The 25085-nt window shown below is 54.0% G+C and overlaps 2 protein-coding genes and 1 non-coding gene across 5 annotated transcripts; 1 reads left to right on the top strand and 2 right to left on the bottom strand.

The window, feature by feature from the left end:
* Nucleotides 1-1569: 1569 nt before the first annotated feature.
* On the bottom strand, nt 1570-1642 carry TRNAG-CCC (transfer RNA glycine (anticodon CCC)). The gene has a single exon. It is a non-coding gene; the product is annotated as a tRNA-Gly (tRNA).
* Nucleotides 1643-10711: 9069 nt separating this feature from the next.
* On the top strand, nt 10712-14039 carry SLC7A4 (solute carrier family 7 member 4). Its single transcript, XM_060029475.1, has 5 exons — nt 10712-10720; nt 11147-12168; nt 12581-13221; nt 13477-13585; nt 13689-14039. Exons 2-5 carry the CDS (start codon nt 11187-11189, stop codon nt 13859-13861), a joined length of 1905 nt encoding a protein of 634 aa, XP_059885458.1. The 5' UTR covers nt 10712-10720; nt 11147-11186; the 3' UTR covers nt 13862-14039.
* Nucleotides 14040-16262: 2223 nt separating this feature from the next.
* Nucleotides 16263-24765, bottom strand: P2RX6 (purinergic receptor P2X 6). Of its 3 annotated transcripts, none has more exons than XM_060029472.1 (12): nt 24629-24765; nt 23800-23950; nt 22047-22118; nt 19100-19175; nt 18816-18909; nt 18643-18723; nt 18424-18565; nt 18226-18335; nt 16821-16914; nt 16687-16752; nt 16441-16518; nt 16263-16352 (listed from the first exon to the last, which is right to left on the bottom strand). In XM_060029472.1, exons 1-12 carry the CDS (start codon nt 24760-24762, stop codon nt 16269-16271), a joined length of 1182 nt encoding a protein of 393 aa, XP_059885455.1. In that variant the 5' UTR covers nt 24763-24765; the 3' UTR covers nt 16263-16268. The 3 variants fall into 3 exon arrangements, with proteins under 3 accessions (XP_059885455.1, XP_059885456.1, XP_059885457.1); XM_060029473.1 differs by having other exon boundaries at nt 24707-24765; XM_060029474.1 differs by lacking the exon at nt 22047-22118 and having other exon boundaries at nt 24707-24765.
* Nucleotides 24766-25085: the final 320 nt, after the last annotated feature.

Genomic DNA, 25085 nt, shown 5'->3' with positions numbered 1-25085 from the left:
TGGCGAAAGGACACAGAAATTCCCAGGTTCCCGGAAGGGGGACTGATATCCTCAGTTCACCACCTTCCCAAGATCCCCCCACTCCTGCTGCTGGTTCATGAGAGAATCTGTGTTTACACCACAGAGAAGAGCCCCTTCTTGGCTCTTCTAAGCACAACCTGAATGAGCTGGAATCTTCGTGGAGAAGGGAGGACCAAAAAGGGGTTAAATAAAGAGAATATAAATAAATACAAATTACTTATAATAATTTATAAACATACATTATATGCTAATTTAAAGTAAACAAATTTTAAAATGTAGATGCAAAATGCAGATTTCTTACCCTGCCTACCACTGCTAGGTCAACAGAGGCCTGGGGTAATGTACATAGTAGCAGATCAAACGGTCTGGGTTTAAGCAACACACACCACCACCATGGATTCAGTGGGACTAACTTCAGCTCCACTCCTCCCTTGCTCTGGCAGATTTCAGAGTGCGGTCAGGGCGTTAGAAGGGTTGGGCAGCTAGCTAGGGAAAACCAGAAGCCCTCCTCTTCCCAGGGAGGTCCAACAGGATCGGTGCAAGGAACCGGGGTCAGCCTTGGGCAGAGGGGCCGACAGGAAATTGGGGAGAGAATGCACCCCTGGTAAGGACTGGAACAGGTGGGGACAGACATGACTGTCATTGCCAGGGACGGGGGACATAAAGAAGGAAGAGAGACCACCACCTGGTGGTCCAGTGGCTAGGACTCCATGCTTCCATTGCAGGGGACATGGGTTCTATCCCTGGTCTGGGAACTAAGATCCGCAAGCTGAGAGGTTCAGCCAAAAAGAAAAAAGAAAAAAAAAGAAGGAAGAGCTGGGAAACCAGCTCATGGTGAGGAGTAATGGGGGTCATTTTGTAAAGGTAATATGCAACAACATGCTGGTGGACTTTGAACGGTGGAATTTGGGCTAAATTTGGCCCTGGGGAGAATAGCAGACTGGGGGAGGGGGCTGCTAGCATGTAGACAAGAGAGGACAAAAGCTGCAGGAGACGGACAAGAGTGGAGGAAAAGATAGCGATGACATGGGAAAAATGTAAGATTTCTTTTGCCTCAACCGCTTCCCCCCAAAAAAGCTCCTGGAAGCTGGGGAGGGCCTGGATACCTGAGATAAAGGAGCTATTTGAGCCACGTCGTTCGGATGCTAACAGAAAGGGGAGCTCCAGGAGGCAAAAGGACGTAGGGACATCTGAGTCACATGTGGTAGGTACATAGTCTCAGTGACTAAGAGTAGTTGGGAGAGTAATGGCCTTTACCTGAGTCAAGCAATGCAGAAGGGGCCAGTTTAGGGGAAAACAATGGTCTCCCAACTTCTTAGTCTGTTCCTCTGTGTACCAACCAGAGGCTTCATCTCTCTCTGGCCACTCAGCCCTTCCTGTCCCTGGAATTCTTTCTTGCAAACAGTTTGGTGCTTTATCTTTTATTTATTTAGTTTTTAAATATTTATTATTTTTATTTATTTATTTGGCTGCACCAGGTCTTGGTTGTGGCACGCGGGATCTTCATTGCGGCATGCAGGATCTTTAGTTGCGGCATGCGGGATCTAGTTCCCTGACCAGGGATCGAACCCGGGCCCCCTGCATTGGGAGTGCAGAGTCTTAACCACTGGACCACCAGGGAAGTCCTTTAATCTTTTATTTTTATGACAACTTGATTCACATACCATAATACTCACCAGCTTAAAATGTACAGTTCCGTGGTTTTTTTTTTGTATCCACGTAATTGTGCAACCATCACCACTATCTAATTTCAGAACATTTAATCACCCCAGAAAGAAACCCTGTACCTGTTAGCAGTCACTTCCCATACCCCACCCCCCAACCCTCTGGAAACCATTAATCTACTCTTTGTCTCTATAGATTTGCCTATTCATACAAATAAAATCAGACAACATTTGGTCTTTTGTAACTGGCTTCTTTCACTTAGCATAATGTTTTCAAGATTTATTTGGGTGGTATCACCACTTTATTCTTTTTTTTTTTTTTTTTTTTTTGGCTGCACTGCGGGACACGTGGGATCCTACCCTGACCCGTGCTGCCTGCATTGGAAACGCGGAGTCTTAACCACTGGCCAGTGGTTTTCCAAAGCAGCTGCACCAACTTGCCATTCCTACCAGCAGTGTACGAGGGTTCCAATTATTCCACATTATCTTCAACACTTATTATTATCTGACTTTTTGACAACAGCCATCCTAGGGGATGCATCGCACTGTGGTTTTGGTTTGCATTTCCCTAAAGACTAATGATGTTAAGAATCTTTCCATGTGCTTATTGGACATTTGTATGTCTTCTTTGAAGAAATGTCTATTCAGATCCTTTGTGCATTTTTAAATTGGGCTATTTATCATTTTGTTGTTGAGTTGTGAGAGTTCTTTATATATTCTAGATACAATCCCCTTATCAGATATATGATTTGCAAAATTTTTCCTGTTCTGTGGATTTTAATCTTTTCCTTTTTTTTTTTTTTTTTTCTTCTTTTTTTTTGGCTGAGCCACGCAGCTTGCAGGATCTTAGTTCCCTGACCAGGGATTGAACCGTGGCCACAGCAGTGAAAGCGCCGAGTCCTAACCACTGGACCACCAGGGAATTCCCTCTTTTAACTTTCTTGGTGGTATCCATTGAACACAAAAGTTTTTTATTTTGTTTTTATTTATTTATTTTTTTGGCTGCACTGTGCAGCATGCGGGATCTTAGTTCCCCAACCAGGGATCAAACCTGCGCCCCCTGCAGTGGAAGCGCTGAGTCTTAGCTGGACCCCAGGGAAGTCCCCAGTTTTTAATTTTGATGAATTCCAACTCATCTATATTTTTCTTAGGTTGCTTGAACTTTGGGTGTCATGTTTGTGAAACCGTTACCTGAAAACTGCATTTGCCCCTTGGTGGGTATCTAACAAAAGACAACACCAAGTCAAGGAGCTGGAGAAGGAAGGATTTATTACTTGCAGCAAGTAAGGAGAACACCAGGGTTATTTCCCAAAGCAGAGTCTCTCTGACCAGCAAAATTGAGGATGACTTAAGCTGAGGGTGCATACATGTTCGTGAAGGGGCTTGAGCAGAGGAGAATTCAGCCTAGAATTGTGGCAAAGGTTGACAGAGTCCAGGCTCTAGCTGATTGGATCACGAGGGTCAGAAAAAGTCAACACCGTCATTCCTTAGGTTCCAGTTAATCTGGTTATGTCAAGAAATTATGTCTGGTTCTCTTCCTTCAGGGACCTCTTACCCTACCTGCCTACAAAACCATTGGCTAATCTACAGTCACAAAGAGTTACTCCTATGTTTTCTTGTAAGAGGTTGTTTAGAGTTTAGCTAAACTACTAGATAACATTGTTGTCTTGGGACCCATTTTGTGTGGCCACGCAGCCTGCTGGGGTCTTGAACTGATATTAACCCCTCCCAAGAGTGCATGCCCTAGATAACAGCCTACAGACTCACAGGTAAATAATGTAAGTTCCTGATATGAATTCCTCAATTGTCCTCCTGATAAGCATTCTCTCCCACCTCCCAGGAATGGCCCCTTGTGTGATCCTCAGATAAGCTTGCCAGAACCCCACTCTTTTTGCTTTGAACTGACCAATCCAGACTCAGCCTGGAAACCCCAAAGCACTCTACCTGCAGACCCTAATAAAAGCCTGTCCCCCAGGTCCTGCCATGCTTTCTGCCTGCACTATGCCTTAGCCTCCTGGTGTGGCCCCTCACAGTGTATGGTGTACTTCTTCCAGAACCTGTAACAAACTTCTCTCTCAATTCCTTCCTGGTCTTTTGTTGATCAGAGATTCCTTACCCAACACCCTCAGGGCTCCACTTAACAAATGTTAATTTAACAAAGTCCCAACAGCATTTTTATAGTTTCAGCTCTTACATTTAGGTCTTTGGTCAATTTTGAGTTAATTTTTGTATGTCATGTGAGGTAGGGGTCCAACTTCATTTATTTGCATGAGGATACCCTGTTGTTCCAGACTATTCTTTGCCCCATTGAGTCGTTTTGGCACTCTTGTCAAAAATCGACTGGTCATCAGGAGAATAAGAAGACAAGCCACAGACTAGGAGAAAATATCTGCAAAAGACATATCTGATAAACGACTGTTACCCAAAATATACAAAGAACACTTAAAACTCAACAATAAGAAAACCAGGGCTTCCTTGGTGGTACAGTGGTTAAGAATCCGCCTGCCATGGGCTTCCCTGGTGGTGCAGTGGTTGAGAGTCTGCCTGCCGATGCAGGGGACATGGGTTCGTGCCCTGGTCTGGGAAGATCCCACTTCCCGCAGAGCAGCTGGGCCCGTGAGCCATGGCCGCTGAGCCTGCGCGTCCAGAGCCTGTGCTCCGCGACGGGAGAGGCCACAACAGTGAGAGGCCCGCGTACTACAAAAAAAAAAAAAAGAATCCGCCTGCCAATGCAGGGGACACAGGTTCAAGCCCTGGTCTGGGAAGATCCCACATTCCACAGAGCAACTAAGCCCGTGCACCAAAACTACTGAGCCTACACTCTAGAGCCCGTGTACCACAACTACTGAAGCCCTCGCGTGTAGAGCCTGTGCTCCACAACAAGAGAAGCCACCACAATGAGAAGACTGTGCACCACAACGAAGAGTAGCCCCATTCGCCGCAACCAGAGAAAAGCCCGTGCGCAGCAACAAAGACCCAACACAGCCAAAAATAAAATAAATAAGTTAAAAAAAAATAAAGAAAACCAACAACGCAATTAAAAATGGGCAAAAGATCTGAACAGACACCTCACCAAAGAAGATATACAAATGGCAAATAAGAATATCAAAAGATGTTCAACATCATATGTCCTTAGAGAATTGCAAATTAAAACAACAGTGAGATACCACAACACACCTATTAGAATGGCCAAAATCCAATACATTGACAACAACAAATGCTGGTGAGGATGTGGAGCAACAGGAACTCTCAGTCAGTGCTGGTGGGAACACAGAACATTCTGGTGGGCTACTTTGGAAGACAGTTTGGTGATTTTTCACAAAACTAAACATATTCTTATCATATGATTCAGTGATCACACTCCTTGGTATTCACCCAAAAGAGTTGAAAACTTACTTCCACACAAAAACCTGCACATGGATGTTTATAGCAGCTTTATTCATACTTACCAAACTTGGAAGCAACCAAAATGTCCTTCAGGGGAATTCCCTGGTGGTCCAGTGGTTAGGACTCCACACTCTCACTGCCGAGGGCCTCAGTTCAATCTCTGGTTGGGGAACTAAAATCCCACAAGCCGCTCAGCAAGGCCAAAAAAAAAAAAAAAAAAAAATGTCCTTCAGTAGGTGAATGGGTAAATAAACTGTTGTACATCCAGACAAGGAATATTACTCAGCACTAAAAAGAAACGAGCTATCAAGCCATGAAAAGACATATGACCAAAAAAAAAACCAAAGGACATAAGACAACCTTAAACTCATAAACTCATATTACTAAGTGAAAAAAGCCAATCTGAAAAGGTTACATACTGTATGATTCCAACTGCATGACATTCTGGAAGAGGCAAAACTGTGGAGCCAATAAAAAGATCAGTGGTTGCCAGAGGTTAGTGGGGAAGGAGGGATGAATAGGTGACGCACGGAGGATTTTTACAGTGCAGAAACAATTCTGCACGATACTGTAATGGTGTATATGTTTCATTATACATTCTTCAAAACCCATAGCATGTACATGACCGAGAGTGAACCCTGAAGTAAACTGTGGACTGGAGGTGATAATAATGTGTCAATGTAGGTTCATCAATTACACCCAGTGTACCAATGTGGCGGAGGATGTTGATAGTGGAGAAGGCTGTGCATGTGTAGGGGCGGGGGTATGTGGGAACTCTACCTTTTGTTTAATTTTCCTGCAAACTTAAAACAGCTCTAAAAAATAAAGTCTATTTTTTAAATCAAAAGGCCATAAACTGGCCATAAATTTAAATTGGCTATAAAATTTTAAAAGTTAACTGGACAGGGCTTCCCTGGTGGCTCAGTGGTTAAGAATTCACCTGCCAGGGCTTCCCTGGTGGTGCAGTGGTTGAGGGTCCGCCTGCCGATGCAGGGAACACGGGTTCGTGCCCTGGTCTGGGAAGATCCCACATGCAGTGGAGCGGCTGGGCCCGTGAGCCATGGCTGCTGAGCCTGCGCGTCCGGAGCCTGTGCTCCGCAATGGGAGAGGCCACAACAGTGAGAGGCCCGCATACCGCAAAAGAAAACAAAACAAAAAAATCCACCTGCCAATGCAGGGGACACGGGTTCGAGCCCTGGTCCGGGAAGATCCCACATGCCACAGAGCAACTAAGTCCGTGCACCACAACTACTGAGCCTGCGCTCTAGAGCCCACAAGCCACAACTACTGAGCCCGGGTGCCACAATTACTGAAGCCTGTGTGCCTAGAGCCCGTGCTCTGCAATGAGAAGCCACCGCAATGAGAAGCCCGCGCACCACAATGAAGACCCAATGCAGCCAAAAATAAATAAATAAAATAAATAAATTTATTTAAAAAAAAGTTAACTGGACATATTTTTGGACTCTCAATTCTATTTCACTGATCTATGTGTCTATCCTTATTTCAATAACACACTTTTTTTGTTTTAATATTTACTTATTTGGCTGTACCGGGTCTTAGTTGCAACACACGGGATCTCCATTGCCGCGTGCAGGATCTTCGTTGTGGCATGCGGGATCTTTTGGTCCCAGCATGCAGAATCTTTAGTTGTGGCATGTGGGATCTAGTTCCGTGACCAGGGATTGAACCCAGGCCACCTTCATTGGGAATGTGGAGTCTTAGCCACTGGGCCACCAGGGAAGTCCCTGTAACACACTGTCTTGATGACTGTAGCTTTGTAGTCAGTTTAGAAATAAAGAAGTGTGAGTCCTCCAACTTTGTTCATTTTCAAAATTGTTTTGGCTATTCTGGGTCCCTTGCATCTCCATATCATCTTTAGGATCAGCTTGATAACGTCTGCAAAATAGGCAGTTGGGATCTTGATAGGGATTGCACTGAATATGCAGACCAATCTGGGGAATATACTGCCATCTTAACCATATGAAGTCTTCTAGTCCATGAACATGGGTTGTGTTTCCACTTGTTTAGGTCTTAATTTTTTTCAATGATGTTTAGTACATTTCCATGTACAAGTCTTGCATTTCTTTTGTTAAATTTATTCTAAGTATGTTTAAAAATAAATTTATTCTTTTTGATGCTATGTAAGCAGAATTGTTTTCTTAATTTCATTTCTGAATAGTTCATTGCTAATGTATAGAAATGTAAATGATTTTTATTTATTTATTTATTTATGGCTGTGTCGGGTCTTCGTTGCTGTGCGCGGGCTTTCTCTGGTTGCAGTGAGCGGGGGCTACTCTTCGTTGCAGCGCGCGGCTTCTCATTGTGGTGGCTTCTTTCATTGCAGAGCATGGGCTCTAGGCACGCAGGCTTCAGTAATTGTGGCACATGGGCTCAGTAGTTGTGGCTCGCAGGCGCTATAGCGCAGGCTCAGTAGTTGTGGCGCATGGACTTAGTTGCTCTGTGGCATGTGGGATTTTCCCAGACCAGGGATCGAACCTGCGTCTCCTGCATTGGCAGGCAGATTCTTAACCACTGTACCACCAGGGAAGTCCCTGTAATTGATTCTTTTATATCAATCTTCAATCCTGTACCTTTGCTAAACTTGATTATTAGTCGTAATATTTGTGTGTGTGTGAATTCTTTAGGATTTTCTATACATAGGGTCATGTCATCTGTGACTAGAGACAGTTTTCCTTCTTCCTATCTGGATTCCTTTTATTTCATTTTCTCACTGAATTGCCATGGCTAGAACCTCCAGTAAAATGTTGAATACAAGTGGTATTCAACATTCAATACAAGAGAGAGCGGGCATCCTTATGTTCCTGATGGGAAGGGGACGCTTTCAGTCTTTCACCATTAAGTATAGCAGCTGAAGGTTTTTCGTAGATGGTCTTTATCAGGTTGAGGACAGTCCTTCGATTCCTAGTTTGGTAAATATTTTTTCTGTCTGTTGAGATGATCATGTGGTTTTCGTCCTTTATTAGTATGGTGTATTACATTGATTGATTTTATTTATTTATTTATTTATTTATTTGGTTGCACCAGGTCTTAGTTGAACCTCCCGGGCTCCCTAGTTGTGGCATGTGAACTCTTAGTTGCGGCATACATGTGGGATCTAGTTCCCTGACCAGGGATTGAACCCAGGCTCCCTGCATTGGGAGCACGGAGTCTTGTCCACTGTGCCACCAGGGAAGTCCCTACGTTGATTGATTTTCATATGTTAAATCAATTTTGCATTCCTGGGATAAATCTCACTTGCTCCTTTTTATACTTTCCTGGATTCGATTTGCTAGTATTTTGTTGATAAATTCTGCATCTATATTCTCTCTCTCTCTTTGTTTTTTGACCAAGCCCACAGCGTGCGAAACCTTAGTTCCCCGACCAGGGATCGAACACATGCCCCCTGCAGGAAGCACAAAGTCCTAACCACTGGATGGCCAGGGAATTCCCATCTATATTCTTTTTAATAAGTTTATTTTTTTATTTTTATTTTTGGCTGTGTTGGGTCTTCGTTGCTGCTCATGGGCTTTCTCTAGTTGAGGCAAGTGGGGGCTACTCTTCATGCGGTGCACGGGCTTCTCATTATCATGGCTTCTCTTGTTGCAGAACATGGGCTCTAGAGCACACGCTCAGTAGTTATGGCGTACGGGCTTATCTGCTCCACAGCATGTGGGATCTTCCCGGGCCAGGGATCAAACCCATGTCCCCTGCATTGGCAGGCAGATTCTTAACCACTGTGCCACCAGGGAAGCCCCTCATCTATATTCTTAAGGGATATTGATCTGTACTTTTCTTGTGATGTCTTTGTTGGGTTTGGTGTCAGGATAATCCTGGTCTTGTAGAACGAGTTGGGAAGTGTTCCCTCCTTCTTCTTCCTTTATTTTTTGGTGCTTTATTTTCTCTGCATCCTCCTGGTGCTCCTCTGTGTAACCGCCTTGCTCACAGGGGTCCCAGCCATACCCTTGGAAGTTTAGTTCACTGCGTCAATTGTGCTTGGCCTCAAATATCCATTGGGTGTTAGTGCCTATGGTAAGAGTGTTTCTCTGGGTAGATACAAAGTCAGGGCCATGAAGCACTGCACACCACCTCTCAAGGGGTCATCAGTAAGGCGTCTCGGGACCTCCTGTTACAAAACTGCCCAACCCTCTTGGTTTGAAATGCATTTTTCTGGATTTTTGTGGAGGCATTTCAGAACCAGGAACACCTGCTCAGTTCTGTTGAGGCCACATGGGAGAAAAGCGAGAGGGACATCTTCCCTGCAGGAAGTGGGACCCCATCTGAGAAGTTCCTCAAGACATTATCAGCCAAATAACAGAAGGGAGCAAGGGGGCTGGCTAAGGCAGAGTGCTCCAAGTGGCACCATCTTACCAGGGAGTCCACCATCCTGTCACGCGCCCACTGAAGCAGACAGGTGGCAGGTGCCCTTAAAATCCTATTCCACAAACCACATATAAACCTGAAAACACGTACAAAGTTCTGGGAGAAAAGGCTATCCATTTTGGTTTTGGTTTGCTTGGATGGATTGTCATCATTCTGCTGTGAACAAGTAAACACCCTGTCACACCCACCTTTTCATTTTCAAAGAAGTGGCAGGACAAAGACCCCTCAGTCCCAGGAATAAACATGCCTTGTCATAAACATGTCACGTGATGGGACGTGGGGACTGTCCATGATGTAGGGCTAAGCATGGTGTAGGTGCTCAGTACACTGTGCCTCTCACTGACATCCATGAGTGGGGGGCTGCTGTGGGGTCCCCCAGGGTCCTCCTGGCCTGACGCAGGTGCTCCTTGGCTAGGAGGGGCCTGAGGGGCATCCTGGGCTAGAGGGCTGTGCGTTGTCTCCAGGAGGCTGCTGCCTCCTTTGGGGACATTGTCTGTAACAAGAAGCTCAGAACAGCCAGTGTGCATTCTGCCAATTCACAGGACATTCCTGAAGCCAGGCACTCCTTCGTCAATGTGTGAGGTGGCTTCCTGCCATCCCACTGTGCGGGGGAGGTCAGGACTGTCCAGAGCCACTCAGCCAGACCTCTACCCTCAGCTTACCAGGGCCTGCCTGACTTCTGCGCCCCCACACCCCCGGAGTTGGGGGTGGCTGGATGGTGCCTAGCGGGGTGGAATGCACATGTGGGGAGGAGGGATCAAAGAGGGTGTCTGCCCCAGTGGAACGCGTGTGGGCTCCAGACCCCCACCCCCAGACCTGGACCTTAACCTGCACCTGGCTGCGAGGCCACTCTGGTGGCTTGGGCTTCCGTATCTGTGAAGCAGACACAATGATAGGGTATCCCTAGGACCTGGTGAGTTAAGAGGGGGTGGGCTACCTGGGTGTTTGTGACAGCGAGGTGGGGCCTGGTGCTGGGTCTGGCGCCCTGGGGGTTGGGGCGGGCTCTGCGCACTGACCTCACCCGCAGGCGGGGCAGGCTCAGCGTGCAGAGCGGCAGCGCCGGCAGGGGCGGTGGCAACAGTAGGTGGGTCGCAGAGTCCAGCGGAAACAGATTCAGGCCCAGGAGGAGGCGAAGGCTCAGGTACCTGGGGACAGGGTGAGGCGAAACTGGCTCCAGGGGCGGCGGCGGCATGTTGGGGCCGGCAGTGCAGCGCCGAGCCCAGGGATCCGGCGCCACGCCCAGGGCTCCCCGGCTCGGCTCGCGTCAGGTGCGCTGTTCCTCCAGTCCAGCGGGGCGGGGAAGGGGGGAACCGCGATGTCTGGGGCCAGGTGGCCGCCTGGGCTACGCCCAGGGCTGCAGCTCCGCTCCTGTTCCGCGTCCTGGAGGCCTGGCCCAGCTCCCGGGAAGCCTCGGGTTTCCCCCTCGCTCTGGGATCCCAGATCACAGGGGCTTGGTTCCCAGCCATGCTCCCTGGGGCTGCCCCCTTCTCACCCTCAGGGTCCACCCCCACCCCCACCAACAGGCCCAGATTCGGCTCCACCATGGAGCCCCTGAGGCGGAGAGGGCCTCCCACCCACCCCTGTCCCAGCCCTGCCCTCTGGCAGGCCAGTGTTAAGCGGCTCACTACCCCTGGGTGGGATCAGAGGGAGGACGGAAGGCTGGGCAGCCTGTCACTCCCCTCTGGCCCTGGTAGGTGCCAGCAGCTGGCTTGGTGCTCCTCTCAGCTGCCTGCAATGGCTTCAGGACTGCCCAGCACTGCCGGCCTGGCGCGCTTCTGCCAGAAGCTGAAACGGCTGAAGCCGCTGGAGGAGGCCACCATGGAGACATCGCTGCAGCGCTGCCTGTCCGCGCTGGACCTGACCCTGCTGGGAGTGGGGGCCATGGTGGGCTCGGGCCTCTATGTGCTCACCGGTACCGTGGCCAAGGAGATAACCGGCCCGGCCGTGATCGTGTCCTTCACTGTGGCCGCCGTGGCCTCCCTGCTGGCGGCCCTGTGTTACGCTGAGTTTGGGGCACGCGTGCCCCGCACAGGCTCTGCCTACCTGTTCACCTATGTGTCCATGGGCGAGCTGTGGGCCTTCCTCATCGGCTGGAACCTGGTGCTCGAGTACGTCATAGCTGGTGCTGCTGTGGCCCGCGCCTGGAGCGGCTACCTGGACGCCATGTTCGACCACCACATCCGCAACTTCACCGAGGCCCATGTGGGCATCTGGCAGGTGCCCCTCCTGGCCAGATATCCTGACTTCCTGGCTGCCGGCATCCTACTTTTGGCCTCCACCTTCGTCTCCTGCGGAGCCCGTGTCTCCTCCTGGCTCAACCACACCTTATCTGCCATCAGCATGGTCGTCATCCTCTTCATCATCATCCTGGGGTTTGTCCTCGCCCGCTCACACAACTGGGGCAAGGAGGAGGGCGGCTTTGCACCCTTCGGCTTCTCCGGTATCATGTCCGGCACCGCGACCTGCTTCTATGCCTTCGTGGGCTTTGACGTTATTGCCGCCTCTAGTGAGGAGGCCCGGAACCCGAAGCGAGCCGTGCCCCTGGCCATTGCCATCTCGCTTGGCCTCGCAGCCAGCGCCTACATCCTGGTCTCCACGGTGCTCACCCTCATGGTGCCCTGGCACAGCCTGGACCCTAATTCAGCGCTCGCTGACGCCTTCTACCAGCGGGGCTACAGCTGGGCTGGCTACCTCGTGGCGACTGGCTCCATCTGCGGTAAGTGGGGTCCTGCCCTGGCCTCCTGGGGAACACATCTCCAGTTGGGCCTCAGTTTTACCAGTTGTATAATGGACCCGGGAACGGGCTACTTATTAGACTCCGCCCAGGCTTGCTGGCAGAGACCTACTCAACCCACTCCCTGTTGTACATGGTATGTCGGTCTGGGCGTGTGCTTCTGTGTCCTTTCCTGGACAGAGGTACTCAGCCTTCACCAGATTCCCCAGTGGCCTGTGACCTAAACTGAGGTGTCCCACTCCTGGGTTGGGGTAGTGACAATCCTGCACCCTATAGGCACTCAGGCTCACTCTGAGAACCCAGACAGACTCGTGCGCATGCTCCCGAGGTGCCCCAGCCGTGGCCCGTGGGGTGTCTATGTGCCATGCTGACCAGCCCCCGCCCTCTGCTGCAGCCATGACCACTGTCCTGCTCAACGGTCTCTTCTGCCTTCCCCGCATCATCTACGCCATGGCCGTCGACGGGCTATTCTTCCAGGCATTTGCCTACGTGCACCCCCGGACACAGGTGCCTCTGGTAGGCATCCTGGTGTTCGGGGTTCTCACGGTTTTGGTGGCGCTGCTGCTGGACCTCGAGGCATTGGTCCAGTTCCTGTCCATTGGCACACTGCTGGCCTACACCTTCGTGGCCATCAGCATTATCGTGCTGCGATTCCAGAAGGCCCCTCTGTCCAGTTCCCCAAGCCCAGCCAGCCCCCGCCCTGCGGCCAAGGAGTACAATTCCTTCTCAGACCACATAGAGCTGGTGGGCACCGAGCAGGTCCCAGCCCCCGAGCCTGGGCAGCTGCGGCCAGCCCTGAGGCCCTACTTGGGCTTCCTGGATAGGTGCAGCCCTGGAGTGGCCGTGGCTTCAGCGATCTGCGTCCTGGTGGCCTCAGCCATCACCCTGGGCTGTGTGCTGATCTTCGGGGACTCAGCCCTGCACCTCCCTCGCTGGGGCTACATCCTGCTGCTTCTGCTCTGCAGCATCATGTTTCTGCTCAGTCTCCTCGTCCTGGGGGCCCACCAGCAGCAACGCCAGCAGGACACCTTCCAGGTACCTCTCTCCACTCCCAACACCCACTTGCTGTCAGCCCACCAGCTCCCTTCTCCCCCGCATCCTCCGCTGCAGCGGGATGACCACGGCTCACAGGCTGGGGAGGCAGCATGCACATCCACCTGTGTCTGTGAGCGGGCCCTGGTCTCCAGAATCTCCAGAGGCAGAGAAAGGCTCTGAGGCCTCTAGAGCAGTTGGGCCCTGGGCCAGCAGCCTCCCCTGCAGCCCAGCGCAGCCCTACCCTTGCCCCTTCAGATCCCCATGGTGCCCCTGATTCCAGCCTTGAGCATTCTCCTCAACATCTGCCTCATGCTGAAGCTGAGCTACCTGACCTGGGTGCGCTTCTCCATCTGGCTGCTGATTGGTGAGTGGGGGGCCAGGCTGGTGTCCTGGGCCGGCTGCAGGAGGAGGGTGAGGAGGGTGAGCAGGACTGAGACTTGCCACTCATGCTCGCGCCACCCCTGCAGGACTCTTGGTATATTTCGGCTATGGCATCTGGCACAGCAAGGAGAACCAGCGGGAGCTGCCGGGGCTGACCATCACACGCTATGTGGTTTTCTCTAGCGGCAGCCTGGAGGAGACAGTGCAGGTTGTGCAGCCCCCCAGCCAGGTGCCAGCCCAGGAGCCCAGCAGTCCATGAGAGCTACCTGCCCTCCATCCAAGGCAGCTCCGGTTTGCGGGCCTGCCCACGCTAGGGGGGTCCTTCGGACTGTAGTTCAGGGGCTGAGCTTTGAGTCTTTGGAGCCAGTGTGGCCAGCGCTGGTGTGGTGGACTCTTTGTACAGTGCCTTCCAGTTTATGTCCAACTCCAGCAACCTGGGCAGGTGGGGTAGGGCGGGTCGGGAAGAAGCCCCAGCCTCAGGAATCCATGATAATAACTGCTTAGCCAGCCATGTGGCCTGTGTTGTGTCCATTGTTCTTTGCGGCACTGAGTCCTCACCTGCCCCCAGGAACCACGCGATTGTCCCCAGTGCAAAGCAAAGGTGCAGAAGTTCTGCAAGGGGGAGATGCCAGCCCTGGGACAGCCCTTAGTCGAGGACACTCAGGCCAGTGCCCTCTGCCCTGCTCAGAAGGCACTATACATACACCCATATGCACTAGGTACAAGAGGGGCAGTGTCAGGCTCCCCTCCTCTGGGGGATGGGTCCAGACAGAAGTGCCCGGGCCCCAAGGAGGCCACCTAGAAAGGGCAGCAGAGTTCGGGGTCCCCTTGGTTTCTCCAGAGCATGGCATGTGCCTGAGGCCTGCCTAGGGAGGCAGAGGCACACACACAGCTTCAAGCATATATCCACATGCCCGCGCGGCTACCCTGGGGTGCGCACTGTGTGCAGACTGAGGCAGCAGCTGTTTCCAAGCTCAGACCCTGGTGCTGCTCTCCAGCTGCCCCAGGGGATGCGTGCGCAAGAGCCTGAACCTGCCCCAAGTGCCTTCCAGCCCCCCTGGTCCTTGGGGTGGGGTCCCCAGGCCCACCCTGCACTGCCCACTCGTCTCCCAGGTGATGCTGTGCCCACCACAGGCACCACTAGCTCCCGTCTCTGCCTGTAAGGAGCACGCAGGAAGCTGCTGTCGACAGGCTTTACTCCTGGACCCTGAAGCCATACATCAGCTTTCTTTGGGCCCCATACATGGGACCCCACCCCGGTAAAGATCTCAGGGCCATGTTCTCTCACCCTGACCTTTGTGGCCTGCCTCCCCAGAGACACTGCTCTGGGGATTGCGAGGCATCAGGGACCCCAAGGCTTTGCTGAGGCTCCAGATGCCAGATGGTTCCAGATGCTAACCCAGCCTGAACCCCAACCCTGCCCTCCCCAGCTGGCCCATGTCACTGCCCCGGCAAGCGGCCAGCACGCCTAGTCACCGGGCCCCATGAGAAAGCAGCCCCTCGCCTCCCAGGTGGGCACTCCCAAACCCCTGCCGCTCCCCTGGGGCCAAGACAGGGTCAGACCCCTGCAGCCAGTCCCTCCCTCCCAGCTGTAGGCTCCCTGGCGCATGGGGAGTTCTCCAGCGGGCAGGACTCACACCCTGTGAGGACGTCACAGCCAGATCCAGGCCAGCCTGCCGGGGCCTCTGGAATTTGTTTGGGGCATTCCTTCTGGCCACTGGGCTCCACCCGAAGCGAAGGACAGGGCCTCCTTCGAGCAGTTGCCTCGGGCTGGTTCTTAGGTGTGTGACCTTGGGTAGCAGTGAATTCCAGATATACATTCTCCCCACCCCCACAGTTCCAGGAGGTTGAGCTGGGTGTCACCAAGGAGCACACAGACGGTCCCAAAGGACCCAATGACCACCAACTCAGCTTCTCCATCCTCTTCTCCCAATCCCAGCCCTCCACAGTCTGAGGGCTGCCACCGGGAAGGGCTGGTGCATGCGCCATTGCCAGGTCCTAGTGGGTTGGATCATCTGCCTGCCCCAGTCTGAATTCCATGGATGACCCCCCCAAACTGGGTGGGGACAAGCCCCAGGTACCCAGCACCAGAACAGCAGAGACAGCCAGCCCTCTTGTCAGACCTCTTTCTACCCTGCCCTAGACTACGGCAGCACAGACCCTGGAACGGCGCTGAGAGGGTGGGGGCTCTACCTACAATGGGGGTGCTGCCAGGGGAGAGGGCTAGAGCCTGCACAGCCAGTGGAGGGTCTGTGCTGACCACTGGTGAGTGAGCCGCTGCTGGAAGCCCTGGTGACAGAGCTGGGAGAGAGTTCTCCAGACACAGCTGGAGCCCTTGTGACCAGCGCCTGGGACATGTTCCGCTGCAGGTCTCTGTGCAGTAGTAGCTTCTGCTGCTCCCTGGGCAGTACCCTGCCGAGGCCAGAGTCAGGGTAGGGACAGTGTGCCTGGGAGTTGAAGGATGGAATTCTCCCACTCCCTGCCCTGGTCCTGCTGGGGCTCCATCCATGAGGTTCCCAAGGCAAGGCCCCTCCCTTCCCAGCCCCGACCCCTGACAGCAGGGAACAGGCCTCAGGAATGGGCCAGCAAGCAGGCGCCAGGGCCAAGGCTTTGGTGTCCAGCTCCTGGTAGCAGCCCTGGCCGTTGGGACAGGCGCTGGGGCCCCTCTAAGGAGCCTGGGCAGCCAGATGCAGGGGTGCAGATGCTGGTTTTGTCTGCTCAGGGCTGGCGGTCACCTTTGGAGCTTTTGCCTGCAGATAAGGACAGCAGGTCGGGGCTCAGGCCGACGTTCCCCAGAAGTGTAGCAGAGCCCAGGCGCCAGGCAGGCCAGCAGCTTACCTCCTCATACTTGGTCCTCCAGTAGAAATGAGCTTCTCCATCCACGTACAACAGCAGCAGGTCACACAGGAAAGTGATCTGGGAGAGGCAGGACTGACCTGTGTCCCGGCCCCCAACCCGTCCTCCTGCCACCTCCCCAGACCTCCCCCCAACTAGACCTAACATCAGGGGGCTCGGCTGTGCCATCGGATGGGCCTGGGCCCACATTCACTGAAGCCAGAGGGAGCACACTTGAGCCAGACTCACCACGCCCAGCCAAGCTGCTCCTGTGCCCAGAGTGATGAGTGTGGGGATGAGCCCGAACTTCCCTGCCTGAGAGAACTGGGTAAGCCTCTAAGCCGTGCCTGTCACCCCCCACCCACCCGCCCCTGCCCACCTACCCGCCCAGTGACGAGGATGTCAAAACGGATCCCGTAGAGCTTTAGCAGACTCCGGACCTCCACACCCGAGGCCTCCCACCAGTGAGTGGCCGTCCTGGGGGCAGGAGAGAGTCTGGTGGCCTGTTCTGCCCGCTTCCCGGCCCTCCCAGGCCTCCATCTTACTCACCCACTGACTCCACAAACCCCCAGCCCTACCCTGAGTCCTGGGTTTTTTGTTGAGGATACAGGGAAAGAGCAAGCAGGACCCGCCTCTCAGGAGCTCCCTGCCTGCTGAGGGGATGAGGTAGAGGGGTCTCTAAATAGATGCCTGCAGTGGGGGCAGGGGGAGCTGGGGGGCAGGCCCAGGGCTGTGAGGGTCCAGAGGGGGTAGCTCACTCTCCCCTAGGAACCAGGGAAGGCTTTCTGCAGTGGGGACACGCAGGTTGGTTTTCCAGGGATCAGGAAGGAGTTCTAGACAAAGCAGTACCAGCGAGAGCACAGAACTAAGGGGAGCAGAGCACAGGTGGGGGCCAGCTCCACATAGCTGCAAAGGGCAGGGGAGGTCAGTGAAACCAGTCCAGGCAAGGTCCGCTCGTGTGTGTGTGTGTGCACGCAAGTGACGAGGTGACATGAGGTGGCAGAAACATAGGATCCCACTGGGCAGCAGCAGGGGAAGGTCTGCTTGGGAGACTCAAAGGCATGAGAATAAATGCAATGCAAGTTCCTTGAGTACACCCTGGATTGGAAAATAAAAAGATTTTGGACTATTATTGGCACAATTGGGGAAATTTAAATATTAGATTCATTCTGCCAGTGTTAAATTTCTTGAATGTGACAACAGGACAGCGGTCACTTGGGAAAGGTGCTTATTCTCAGGACAGCCTGGGGAGGGGTGAGTGTCTGCCGGACATCTTACTTTCAAATGGTTTGGTCTGAAATCTATCTAAATATATCCAGCTCAGTCTAGAGAGGAGAGAGAAAGCAAACGTGTCAAAATGGTAAAAACAAAAAACAAAAAAAACCCTGGTGAACCCAGATGACAGCTATATGGGTGTTCACGGTACTAATTTTTGAACTTTTCTATAGATTTTTGTAATTTTTTTGATAAAACCTTAAGGGAAAAGTAAAAAAGAAAGCCCCCTGTGCAGTGGAGGGAGGTGCTAGAGGCAGGATGGGGGAGGAGGGGCTGGGGGAGGGGTCCCAGCAGCAGCAGGGGTTGGGGTGGAGGAGATAAGGCTCAGGAGGGAGGCTGGATGGAGCCTGTGTTGGGGGTCGTGGAGCTGAGACCACCTCCTCCTTCCCCTGGGCCCACCTCCCACATACAGTGGCCATCCAGAGTTCTGGGAGGGGTGGTCTGTGCCGGCCACCACAGGAGGACAGGCAGACGAGAACCTGGCTCGGAGCAGGTGGGCAGTGGGGGCCGCACCTGAAGTTGTAGCTCCGCTCCTGCAGCTGGAAGGAGTAGTGGGGCCAGCAGTCAGAGGCCCTGGTGTCCAGGTCGCAGTTCCAGTGGACGTGGATGCCCATGGCACCGCCCTGCACACAGCACAGCACTGCTCCACTGGCTTGGGGCCCGGGGCCCTCTCCCAGCCCTCCCGGAACCCTGCCCCCTCCACAGACCCACCAGCAGCGCCAGGTCCTCAAAGACCCCTCCAGCTGCGGCCATGAGGTCCCTGATGCGGAACACAGGGCAGGAGGGGCTGGAGCGCGGGTCGTAGCGGCAGCGCTTGAAATATGTTGGGTCCTGGGTGTCCAAGGCATTGGACCTGAAAGGGGTGGGCCAGGGTCAGGCCAGGCAGGGGACACAGAGGGTCTTCGACCAGCCAGGACCCTCCCACCTTACTTGGAGAAGTTAAACTTGCTGAAGGTGACGGTGTTTTTGATGAACAGCGTGAAGTTCTCGGCCTGGACCAGCAGGGGCTTCCTGTGGGGCAGGGGGCAGGGCGGGGGGGGGGGGCGGTGAGTGGTAGGCTCTGTGGTCCTGGGGCAGGGATGGAGGATGCGGGGGAGACTTACACAGGCACAGCACCACTCTCCACTGGGCACCAGCCCCGGATCTCACAGGTCCTGTGGGTCCCGTTGAACACTACGCACTGGCCCGTTTTTATGCCTTGAAAATGCAAGACAAACTCCAGGCCCTCAAATCTCCATGGGGCCTGGGGAGGGGTGGGGAGGGGGCCGTTGACAGAGAGACGCAGAGGCACCATGTGCACTGGTGAGCCACCCAGGGTCCCACCAGGCCCCCAGAGCCCCCATTCCAGTGGAAGCACTGCAAGGTGGGGGTTGGGGGGGCCGGTTACCGTGGCTGTGGGTCCCTGTCTCCCCTTCAGGACAGTCCTGGTCGGCCCAGCAGCTAGCCAGCGGAATGGAGGGGTGCTAGGGGTGAGAGAGCAGACTTGCCAAGGGCCGAGGGATGCCTCCTCCGTGACCTACCCTGAAGTCCACAGGGACTCGCCCCTCCCTGCCTTAGCCTCTCAGGGATCTCTGAGTTTGGGGGCCCAAGAGAAAGCTGGAGGGTGCAAATGAAAGGGGGGCGCGAACAGCCCTGGCTGGGTAGGGGTGCAATTGCTGTATTCCAAGGCTGAGCAAGACTCCTGCCCTGCTACTTCTGTGGGGGCAGAAGTGGTTCATCCAGGGGGACTGCCCTGGTGGTGCAGTGGATAAGACTGCGCTCCCAATGCAGGGGGCCCAGGTTTGATCCCTGGTCAGGGAACTAGATCCCATATGCTGCAACTAAGAGTTGGAATGCCGCAACTAAGGAGCTGGCGAGCCACAACTAAGGAGACCGCCTGCAGCAACTAAGACCCCACACAACCAAATAAATAAATATTTTTAAAAAAAGAAGTGGTTCATCCAGGCCTAGCTCCTCTGGTCCAATTCAGAGGACAGAACAGGGAAGATGGCAGGACGGTGGGGAAAGTGAGTTCATGCCAGGGTGGAGGTGCTGGGGGCTGACCAAGGGGGCGGCCCTGGTGGGAGGGGCCTGGGAAGTACACAGGCTCCTCCCTTCCCCGCTGGTTCTTCTGTAAAACAGGGACATAGGTGCCTGCACACAGCGACAGAGTTCTGGGGATCAGCCAAGAGGGGAAGGTGGTGAGCTTTCCGGGGGTCCCAGGCCCCGAAAGGAAGGCACAGCCTCACGGACGCAGTTCTGTAGTTCTGTCCCGGCTGAGGCTTGACGCTGCTGCCCAGGGCACCCAGTTCAGGGGCAGCAGGGGGGACCAGCATCTGGTGGTAAGAAGGGCTCAGGGGCTCTGAGCCAAATGTGATTAGAGGGCAGAGGACAGTGTGGAGCCACCTGCTCTGCCTTGCTGTCCCTACCTGTGTCCTGAATCTGCCCCTCTTCTCCACCCTGGCTGGGCCACCATCTCCTTTGTCCAGACCCCATGGTGACCAACATGGGTCCCCATCTCAGTCTCATTCTCCTCCATCCAGCAGGCTGAATCATCCCTCCCAAGGCACAGAAGATGAAGTGCCCCTCCCCTGAGCCCCTCTGCGCCCCCCATGCTCCTGTGATCAAGCTCAGCTCCACAGCAGGGCTCTTGGGGCCCTGATATCTTGGGCTCCACCCTTCCCACTCCAGTCCAAACAGGCTCCAACCCCACTGAGCAGCAGGTGACCCCAGAGATGCCTCACCCCATACAGCAGGGGCCTTTGCCCACACAGCCCCCTCTGCCTGGATAGCCTCAAGATCCTGACTGAGTCTCTGAGTCCAGTGGGAAACCCTTCCTGAGGCCCTGAGCTGGCAGAGGAGGCGCCTCCCTGGGGCTCCTAGCTGCAGCCTCTGCCCCCGTCGCAGGACCTGGCATCGTGGCTGGGCTGTCTGTGCAGAAGCTCCTTGGCGTATGCAGGCTGGACTTCTGCAGCCCCGGGGGAGGCTCAGCAGGTTTCTGAAGCTGTAACAGTACAGGGAGCACGGTGTGCTGGGAGGGACCAGACGATCAGGACCCTCAGAGGAGCTGCTCTCAGGAAGCCGGGTGGTCAGATCTGGTGATCAGTTTCATGGGACAAGCCAGAAGCCGGGACACAGGGCAAAGAGGAATCCCATGGATTCCAGAAAATGCAGAACCATGGCCCCAGAAAAATTTCAGGACAGTCCACACTGAACAATAAATAGGCGTCATCTGAGCATTTGGAAAGGGAAGGACATCATGCGTTTGCCCAGTGCACACACATCACCTCCTCTGAGGATGGGGCCGACCAGGGACATGTGACATCCCCAGCAACTGTGGTGGGACCAACGACCAGGACTTAGGGGCAGGGACCACACAGTTACTCTCCAGCCCAGCAAGCAATTAACTTTTAGCCTCGATTAAAGAAAGATGTCACCATGGAGGTAGGCTTCCAAGGCTATGTCCTGGTTCCTGACTGTTCAAACAAAATCCGCAGCTAGGAAACTGTACACTTAAAAATGGTTAAGATTGTAAATTTTATGTTACATGTATGTTATCACAATTTAAAAAATTGGAAAAAAATCCACAGCTGGAGAGAAGAGTCAGTGGGCTCTGTGACAGAGGCGGGATCCCTGGGACATCCCTAGGCAAGGGGAAAAGGTGAGATTTCAAGGGGAGGATCTGCATTTCTGGATAAGAAATGGATCTGAAGATGGCAGGAGACGGGCTTGACCACAGTTGTAGTGAAAAGTACCCAGAGACCATAAGGGACCCTGAGTGCAGCATAAGCAGGAGTGTGCTGTTTGCGCACAAAAATGGAAGCTGCCCCAGCACACATTAATAGAGGCTGTGCGTAGAAAAGGGCTTGCCTGTTTTTTTTTGTTTCTTTTTGTTTGCACTGGGTCTTCGTTGCTGCGTGCAGGCTTTCTCTAGTTGTGTCGCGCGAGGACTACTCTTCATTGTGGGGCGCGGGTTTCTCATTGTGGTGGCTTCTCTTGTTGCAGAGCATGGATTCTAAGCACATGGGCTCCAGCAGTTGTGGTGCGTGGGCTCAGTAGTTGTGGCGCAGGGACTTAGTTGCTCTGCAGCATGTGGGACCAGGGATCGAACCCGTGTCCCCTGCATTGGCAGGCGGATACTTAACCACTGCACCACCAGGGAAGTCCCCCAGCTTGCCTCTTGCTATTATAAGAGCCCACCTGAGCACTGTGCCCCGTTCTGGGTGTTACCCTGACAACCTCCAGAATGCCCAGAGGTGGGACCAGGATGTGGAGGGGCCTGGACACCTCATGGGGGACAGCAGCAGGAGATTCTGGAACTAGGAACCCGCTGGGAAGCCCTCAGGCAGCCTTACCTCTGGGCATCTGCCCTGAACTTGTTCTGGCGTCACAAGGAAATTGGTCACCAAGAAGAACACGTTCTCTCCCTAGAAGACAAGTGTCAGGGTTGGTCTCTGCTCCCCACTCCCATCGGGAGATGCCAGAAGCCAGCAGCTTGGCTTGTGCGGGAAGGGGCCCTGGCCCCATCGGGTCATCAGCCCTGAGCCCCAGGAAAATGCTCTCCAGTGAGGCAAGGGAGGCAGAGACAGGAGGTTGGCTGGGCTGCTGGCCATTTCTGAGCCCATGTGTGCCTCTCACATTCATTTAGTTGCTCAACCAGAATTTTCCAAGAGCCTCCTGCTTCCAGGCACTGAAGATCCAGGTGGGGAGGTGTGCCCCTCACTGCAGGCATGGCCAGGGGCCAGGGGAGCCGGAGGTAAGCTCTGTTTGGACAAAAGATGACTGGCGCCTCTGTGCTGCACATGAGAGCTCAGCGGGTGTGGGGGATGCACGCCCAGGAAGGGGAGGCGAGGGCTGGGCAGAGGCAGAGGCAGCGGTATGGTGGTAGTCAGGATCTAGAGGGGCTTCATGGCCACCGTCATGAAAGGAAGCCTCCTAAGGGTCAAAGGTAAGGGCTGGCAGACTCAGCCTGGATGCCGCATGGGGACCCACCAGAAGACCTCAGCCATTCAGGGATGGTGTGAGCAGTTGTGAAAGCTGTTAGGAAATGGTATGAACAGGAGGGAGGGATGGCAAGGCATCCAGCAGGTCCAGCCTCGGCACTGGTGGGTGTCATTGGATGACAAAAGGCCACACTGGGAGAGGGAGATGATTTCTCTTTGGATGTGGTGGGTGTGCACCCAGGAGGCAGCTGTACTCAGGGCGGTGGTCACCGGGGTTAGAATTTGGGCACCAGCAGGACAGAGGAGGAAACTAAGGTTGTGGACAATCGGGTGGAGGGAGAAGTTGCCGGAAATGCAGCATGGGAGGGGCAGAGGAGGAGCACTCGACAGCAGTGTTCCAGGTCAGAGAGGAGGCGTCCAGGAAGCTCCAGGTCTCGGCACCCTGCACCCCTCTCACCCCACCCTCAAGCTCAAGCCTTGAGCTCCTAGACACTCCTCTCCTTTCCAGATGCAGACTTTTAATTTATTTTTTTCTTTTCCATTATGGTTTATTACAGGATACTGAATATAGTTCCCTGTGCTATACAGTAGGACCTTGTTGTTTATCCATCCTGTATATAAAAGTTTGTATCTGCTAATTCCAAACTCCCAATCCATCCCTCCCCCACGGCAACCACAAGTCTGTTCTCTATGTCTGTGAGTCTGTTTCTGTTTCATAGATAAGTTCATCTGTGTCATATTTTAGATTCCATATATAAGTGGTATCATATGGCATTTGTCTGTCTCTGCCTGACTTACTTCACTTAGTATGATCCTCTTTAGGTCCATCCATGTACCTGCAAATGGCATTATTTCATTCTTTTTTATGGCTGAGAAATATCCCACTGTATACATGTACCACATCTTCTTTATCTACTCCAGATGCAGACTTTGTAAATGCATCCCTCTGGTCTGGCTTCCCAACACATCACCTCCTCTGCACGGAAACCTCTTACACATCCCTGAAAGCCCTGTCCAGACACCACTCCTCTGTAAGGCCCTTCCCGAGCGTGGCCCTGTGACAGCACCAGCACCCCCTCTGGCATCACATCCCTCTCTTGCACACACTCGGTGCAGGGGTGGTATCAGAGGTGCCAGTACCTGGCAGCAGCACCAAGTCACCCACCTGTGGTGGCTTCACGAAGTCAGCCACATCCCACAGCCGGTTCCCCAGCTCCTTGATCTGGGTTACGGAAACCCCTTTGAGTTTGGTGATGACAGAAATCTGGGGGTCCAGGTCCTGCTCCTGGTAGCCTTTTTTGGCGAGGAGGGCCCACCTGAGAAGGAGGCAACAGGTGGTATGGTATGTCCCCGGCACACGGCAGATCTGGGACCACCTGCTCAGTCTCTCCCCCGATACCCTCCAGGCTCCCAGGCCAGCATTCAGGGGCCCCACCTACTCCCCACCTCATTTCCCACACCAAACACCCTGCACAGGCCAGAGGCTCTGGCCATGCATAGGAGAACCAGTACCCTCACCAAGCACCCATGGGCTTGGAGATGCCCACCACCACCTCCTTCACCAGCCAATCCTCTCCCCCTGCCCGGCCTAGATCCAGCTTCCTCTTTAAAGACTACCCTGACCCAGCTTAAACTGGTGGTCTCTACTGGGGGCCTTAGTGCTTCAGCTCTCACAAGTGTCAGGGACTACCTCCTGCCGGCCGGGGGCCTCCTGTGCAGGGATGGGGGCCCATCCTGCTCTGTGCCCAAGCCCAACATGGGGCTGGGAACAAGGCACAGGAAAGAATGCAGGTGGGCACCCAAGCACACAACCTGCTCTTACACCCCACTGGCCTCTAGACAGACGGAGAGCCTTCCTTCTGCCCACCTCCTGACCTGCTCCACAACCACCAGCCCAGCCCCTGAAGAGTCAGACCTTCACCCCTCAGCCCAGCAGGACCAGCCTGCTCACAAGACCTCCCTCCGGCTAGCACGCCCAGGAGCCGTTCTCTTACCCCACCACGTAGACCATGACCCCCAGCTGCAGCAACCTCTGCAAGGCGCCCACCCGCCAGTTCCGGGTCCTCACATACTTTTCCGTTTTGTAATCCAGAAGCCCCCAGCCCACCATGGCCCCTGGGGAGACCATGCTCCCAGATCCTGCCGGCGGCTGGGGCGCGTGAGTCAGCACAGCAGCTGCAGCCACAGCTGAACGGGAGGTAAAGCAAGAAGCAGGCGCCAAGCCGGGCCAGGCCAGCAGCTATTAAAGGGACACTCAGGACGGGATTCAGCCTCCACCTCCCAGGCCCAACCCCCAGTTGCCCTGGGCCTCCCATCCGCTTCAGACTCCCTCTGCTGGGCCCCAGACACACAGAGAGGAGCAGTCTCTGTCCACTGCCCTCTGGCCTCACCTCCTTGGGGTGATGACAGGTGGGATAGGTATTGTGAGAGGGCGGCATGGGCCAGCAGGAG

This window comes from Delphinus delphis, chromosome 13 (genome assembly GCF_949987515.2).
Source record: "Delphinus delphis chromosome 13, mDelDel1.2, whole genome shotgun sequence".
Lineage (NCBI taxonomy): Eukaryota > Metazoa > Chordata > Mammalia > Artiodactyla > Delphinidae > Delphinus > Delphinus delphis.
The sequence above is the reverse complement of the archived record's forward strand: the minus strand, read 5'-3'. Positions and strand labels throughout refer to the sequence as shown.